The sequence below is a fragment of the Condylura cristata genome, unplaced genomic scaffold (genome assembly GCF_000260355.1).
Source record: "Condylura cristata isolate star-nosed mole 26May11 unplaced genomic scaffold, ConCri1.0 scaffold00015, whole genome shotgun sequence".
NCBI classification, from domain to species: domain Eukaryota; kingdom Metazoa; phylum Chordata; class Mammalia; order Eulipotyphla; family Talpidae; genus Condylura; species Condylura cristata.
Window position 1 is genome coordinate 5,525,478 of NW_004567116.1, and position 6,494 is coordinate 5,531,971.

At 43.2% G+C, this 6,494-nt stretch overlaps 1 protein-coding gene across 2 annotated transcripts in view; it reads left to right on the forward strand.

Moving 5' to 3' along the window:
• LPXN (leupaxin) overlaps positions 1-6,494 on the forward strand; it is a 31,501-nt gene that overhangs the window by 13,414 nt on the left and 11,593 nt on the right. For both annotated transcript variants that reach the window (XM_004682756.2, XM_012725266.1), the window contains one exon: positions 4,260-4,359. In XM_004682756.2, the coding sequence (XP_004682813.1) occupies positions 4,260-4,359 (100 nt within the window). The remainder of the gene's footprint in view (positions 1-4,259; positions 4,360-6,494) is intronic.

Here is a 6,494-nt window from a genome sequence, read left to right on the forward strand (position 1 = left end):
TCCTGACCCGAGGGCCGCTCCCCTCAGCAGTGTATTTTGTCAATCTGCCTGTTCCGTCCCCCTTCTTTGTCTCTGGTGAAGCCCCTCACCTTCCCTGCACCTCTGGCTTGTACCCCAGTTCTGTATGAATAAATAATAAATAAATACATCTTTAAAAAAATAATTTCCCACTTGAGGACACTCTCTATTTCCCTGGCCTGAGGACAACGTATATCAATGCTTATTGCCAGTTCACTCCAGTTCCAGAGAGGTACCTAGACCTCCCTGTCCCCTCATCACCATGAAAAAGTGGAAAAAACCAAAACACTATCAGTAGTAACTAAGAGTGTCAGGGGCACAGAAGACTTGCTAAATGAATTTTGAAATCCAGGAAACCAAGACTTTAATGGACTTCCCAGGGAATACAGAAGCATATAATATGGAAACTAGCGTAACCAGTGGCCATGTTTCTATGGACCTATATCCCTGGCATTGCAATCAGTTAGGGGGCACCATCACCAATGTACTGACACCCCTTCTCTGCACCATGCGCCTCTGGCCTGTCTCCCTTCAGAGTCAGCCCACCTTCGTTGGCCTTGCTGGAGATTCCAAGGGAGTGACCTCTGGAGGTTGGGTTTTCAGGAGCCAAGTTCAGTTGGCTCTTGCAGCTTCTAGTCATTGGGAGATACTGTGGAGAGCCTGTTGTGGGGCGGGGGCGGTGAAGAGGAAATTCAGGGCTTCCTCTCGCCAGCCCTGTCTCCCCACAATGCCTCTGTCCACAGTTACACGTCAACGGCTTCGGCGGCTGCAGCACAGGTGTCTGTGGCTCCCGCCTGCACCTGTCTACTTAGGTCCCAGGCCTCTGGTGACTTTGCCTCATTTCTTTGTCCTTTTGGCTTCATGGCTTCCTCCTGTGCCTCAGCTCTGGGTTCCGGTTACGTCTCCGCTCCGTTTCACTTCTTAGCTCTGGCATCAAATTTCTGGATGGAATCCCTTCTGTTTACACCTAGTGCTTCCTGAGTGGGCCTTAATGGACACAGCCTGCTGCTGAGGTACTTGCTGTGTGGGAGAGGGACAGGACTCCAGGTGACCCAGTAGCATGTAACAGACGGATACAAGTCCCAGAGGCTGGTCTGACAGAGCTGATGGGGCTCACACACAGCGCTGAGACTCGGAAGCTCAATTCCTGCTTTCTGTTTCTGACTCAGGCCTGTTTACAAGAACAGAACATGGCTTTCAACCTTGAACATATGTCCCACAGCAATATTTCTAATGTAGCTCTATGTCAAGAGCAGCATCAACAGCTATTTTGAAAAGTATTCTTACATGGTAAAAAAAATGGAGAAACAATTCATTAAGAACATCACCCAGAAATGAATGGGGATAAAATCCCAGCCCGTATAGCCCTTCACTTGAGATGACTGACATGTCGTTAACACACCTGGGATGTGCTTTCTGACCATTTCTGAGGCATGCAGGAAGTTGTGGCTGATGGCAAAGGGCCATCACCATCTTTAAGAAGCTGGGGACAAGTCAAAGAAACTCTGACTTGAGTTCTTCTCTTTCCAGGAACGTTTCTTAAGGTGATGTCATCACCAACTCTCCCAGGTTTTCATTTTTTATTTAGAATATCCTGTTGTTGACTCAAGGACTATTAGGACATCATGACAATGACCTACTTTCTCTCTGTACATTGCACTAAGAGCATTAAAAACTAGTGGGCTGCATCACCGCTACAGCCCTAATTCCATTTCCGGCCAGGGAGCTGACCCGCAGGGCACAGCAGACCTCTCCTGTCTCCCCGCTGCTCCCCTCAGCAGTGTGTTTCAGTGGACCTGCCTGTTCTGCTTCCCACTCTGTCTCTGGTGAAACCTCTTGCTCTCTATACCTCTGGCCTACACCACAGTTCTTCTATGCAAAAATAAAATAAAGAAAAAAAAAAGAAGAAGCACCCATGTGTCCTGGCTATGAAAGAAGCAGGTTTTCAGGATTATAGTGGCCCCTAGAAGAAACTAGCGCTAAGCTAGATCTACTCTACAGTGGGACAGAAGGCATAAGAATGTGCTCCGCATCTTGCTGCCTTTTGTGTGTCCAAGGAACATGTCTCTGGGGACAGTCACCAAGGGACTATGAATAAAAAGACCAAAGAGCATAGAGTCAAGGGAGGGAAATCACCAAGGGTTGAATTATCCATCACTTGTGTACCTCACAATTTTTGTTCCCAGATTAAAAAAAAAGAATCTCTTATCTGGCAGGAGGCTCCTAAGACAAGGTCTTCTTTCCTTTTTTGTGGGAAAAATGATATCTTTATTGACATGCCTTGACATATGTCTTGTAAGTGGACAGAGACTCAGAACAGGAAGCTGCTATTTTTACTTCAAATTCAACACAATTCCACATCTCACTGAATTTCTTATTGTGCGGGTTTGTTTTCTAGACAGTGACAGCTGATCCTAAAATGAAAGATTCATTAGAATCCTTCCAATTAAAGAGCAAAGGGCAAAGAGCAGGCCAGTCACTCTGGAAGAAAAACTCAAAACGGGACATCTTCTAGATATTAAGACTGACTGAGAATGGTCATTCAGAGAGTGTGGCATTTACAAAAGAATAGATAAAAGAGATTCATGGAAGGGCAAGACGTCTGGAAAGAGAGCAAAGACAAATGAAATGATATCTAACATCGCGGCATTGCAGATTCGGGAAAGAAGAGCTTTCAAGAAATACTGCGAGGCTGGTGTCTAGCTGTGTCTACACCGTGGGGAAATGAAACTGGGTCCCTGCAGTGTAGCCCAAGTGGAGTAAAGAACAAGGGCTTTTATCTTAAGAGGTGAAGGAAGCCACTTTCCTCTGAATTTCACTTCTTGTTAAGTACTCAAGAGTAAGTCCGTCTGCAGTGGGAATGATTTGTTTTTAAAGAGGGAGAGACTCGTTTTCTTCCTATTTATCCCCCCTCTGGTGATCAGTACATAAAAATAAGTAAAATAGTCTGCGTTTTCATTATAGTAATGTTTGTGAAATACTTAAAATATGTTGGAAATACTTAGAAATATTTACAATGGCTATAGGTTATAGCACTGTGTGTTTGTGTGTGTGAGAGACACACAGATGTACACAATGCTTCCAAAACACTGGCAGTTTTTTGGTTTTGTTTTCTGTTTCACTAATTTATGCTATCTCTCCTCTGATTATTTTAGCTTAGTTTTTTGGATTTGCTTGTTTTAAAAATAAAACCTCTTGCGTCAGTTGGTTTGTTCTGGTCTTTCTTCTTCTTCTTCTTTTGATGTTGCATTTGTCTAATAATACAGTCTGCTTTCGGTGACATTTTAACCTCAACTCTGGTGTGTGTGTGTGGTGGGGAGGGGTGTGTTCCTGCTCTTATTGCTATTTTTAAATAGCTTAAAAATTCAGATATTTTTCTTCATCCCACGAGTTATGAATGTTTCATGTTTTCATAAGTGGATAGATTTTTTCTTTGGGTTAATTTGTACTTTCATACACTGACATCTAAGAATATGGTCTTTATGACCTGAGTCAGCATTTGTTGAACTTTGTTTTCTATCCTCAGACATGGTTCATTTTACTAAGGATCATGCAAGCATTTGATGGAATTTATGTTCTGTTTGTTCAACCTAAAATTGTCTTGGTCAGTAATTTATTCACAATCATACTGACACGAAGCCAACATCATAGACATTATCTAAACTCCACCAGGGCTCATAAACTTATTCTATAAAGGGCAGGCCCTGAGCCTTCTAGGCCTCTTGTTCCAAGGTCTCTGTCACTGCTATTCAGCTCGTAGGGAGACAGTGGGTTCAGTGTGTGAATGAAAGGGCGTGATCGACACTGACTCAGTTTTAGTTTGTTTATGTCTGTTCTATATTCTTATAAATTTTTTGCCTTTTGCCTAACTGTTAGCAAGATATAGTACTTCATCATTTAAAAAGAACATTCGGAAAATTAAAAAAATACAAGCGCCTGGCCTTAAAGCTCTTTGCGGAAGCCACTTGTGGTTGTGGGGGAGAGTGACCTGCAGCTACCTGTCCAGCAATTTGCTTCCTGTGCTTGAGTCATCAGTTTTGAGGTGACCAGAAGGAGACAAAGGCAAAAATCAGGGAGACGGTGTAATGACTTTTTAATCTAGCACTTGCTTTTAAAATGATCCTGTCTCTGATTTTACATTTAAGAGATGAATAGTTATATCTGCCCTTCCTGATAGTTTACAAGTGGTTTCCTATTTATTTGAGTTTGACGTGTTTGTGATTTTTCCTTTTCTCCTGTAGTGTGATCAGAGCGCCCCAGAGATCAGCCACGCCCCCGAAGAAGTCAGCGGCGGCTCAGCTGGATGAGCTCATGACCCACCTGTGTGACATGCAGGCCCAGGTGAGCCCTCTTCTGTGCCGGCGCCTCCATCCACCTCTGCGCGCTGGGCTCCACTTCCCCATAGGAACTCAGTTCTACGGGGTTATTCATTTCCCCAGACCTTACATTTATTTTTTTTCCTCATTTTTGTGTTTTTTCTTTATGTACTACTTACATTATTTTTCATTTTACAACAATGTTTACTCCACCCCTCCCCCACCATTATCACCACAGTCCCTCACATCCTCACTCCTTCTGATTTCCCTCTGTCCACTCCCCTGGAGGCTCTCTCTGGTTTACAATTGTCTGTTTTTGCTTTGTGGTGTTGTGTTTTGTATTGTACTAACAATATACTCCTCCCCCCCACCCATGTCTTATTTGGTTCTCTGAAGTTCCTCCTATAAATGAAACCATTCAATATTTTTCTTTTTCCCTCTGGCTTATTTCACTGAGCATAATCCCTTCCAGCTCCACCTATGTTGCTATGAATGGTGTGAGTTTATCTTTTTGATTGCTGAGTAGTATTCCATTGTATATACATACCACATCTTCTTGAGCCACTCATCTAGTTTTGGGCATTTGGTTGTTTCAGGATTTACCTATTGTGAATGGTGCTGCAGTAAACATAGGTGTGCATGCTTCCTTTTGAATTAATGTTTTTGTGTCCTTTAGATAGATCCCTAGGAGTGGAATTGCTGGGTCGTATGGTAGCTCCATTTTTAGTAATCTGAGACATCTTCACATGGCTTTCCATAGTGGTTGTGCTGGTTTGCATTCCCACCAGGAATGTAGGAGTGTTCCTTTGTCATTGCATCTTCACCAACATTTGTTGTTGCCCAGACCTTAAATTGAATTTAGGACATAGCTTTTTGCTATGTCTTACCTGAACAGGAGAGAGAAGGCGATGATCGCTTTCACCTCCAGGGATCTGGTGTTTGGTAAAATGAGGCATCCACCTATGTAACATTTTATAGAATAAAGGACAGGTGGTTTGTCTGTGGGGAGAGATAAATAGGTAAGTATCAGAAACAAGTTTTCTTTAAAATCTGCAATAAAACCTGGTAGTTTCTTTATTATCCTGCATATCTGAAAATACTAGCAAAACACCAACAGTAACAGTTGGACTCTTAATGGTGTGTTATTTTCTAATAGATTTAGCATATATCTTGATTTATTTAAATTGAAAAACAGTATCAGTGTATTTCTTGAATAGGCCATACACTCACAAAATGCACAAAAATTGGAAGTGCAAGAGTTTATGCTCAACTCTTCCACACCTACGCTGTCCCCAGCCACCCGAACTGTCTCCTGGAGCTAGCCACGCTCTCCTGCATCTTGGTTGTCTGTTCCGAGTGTCTGGAATATACAAGCTGGTAACGTGGGTGTAAATGTGGTTAAACACATAGCGGTGTTACTGTTTCTACTTTAGTTATTTTTTATACTTAATATCATTCACTCTCAAGGTCCCTTAGACTTCCACCTTTTGCATTAATCTCTTCAACACTCACAGACCTTATATAATAGAGGAGGAAGGAAATTCATCAAATGATAAAAATTTCTTGAAGATGAAAATGAATTCTTGAAGGGTGAGATAATGTGAGCCTGTTGCTGGCAGTAAAAATAGGATGGTGGAGGCCTGAAGGCAGACAGTAACTGATCACACTCAGGAGACCCGGAGAGCCTGGCACCCCTGACAGTGCAGGCTCTGTACTAGCAGTAAAAGCTGAGATAGGGAAGGTGAAGTGAGGACTGCTCAGGGAGCTGAGGTGTGGCTGTGGGATGTGCCCACAATGGGAGCAGTCGAGAGGCTGACGGGCCAGGTGAATGGGAGGAGCGCTCCTCTGGAAGGGAGCAGAAAGAACCAGGGTATAAAGTCGTACAGTGCTGAAGGGTAAATTGGGAATTCTCTCTCTCTCTCTTTGGTAGTGGCTTGAGGCCTTTCTTTTGAATGATTTATAGCAACTCTTTTGGAGTCTTGCTTACATAAACCCAACCACCACCAAGTCTTATCTGACAGCTCCCACCTCCTCCTGAAACACTGGTCCAGTCATTCTTTCTGGTGGAGCTGTTAGCACAACTTCTGTCTAACTGGGACCTCTGTCCCACTCTCACCTATCTACACACTTCCCCAGTCAGATGCCAGAGGGATCTTTCGC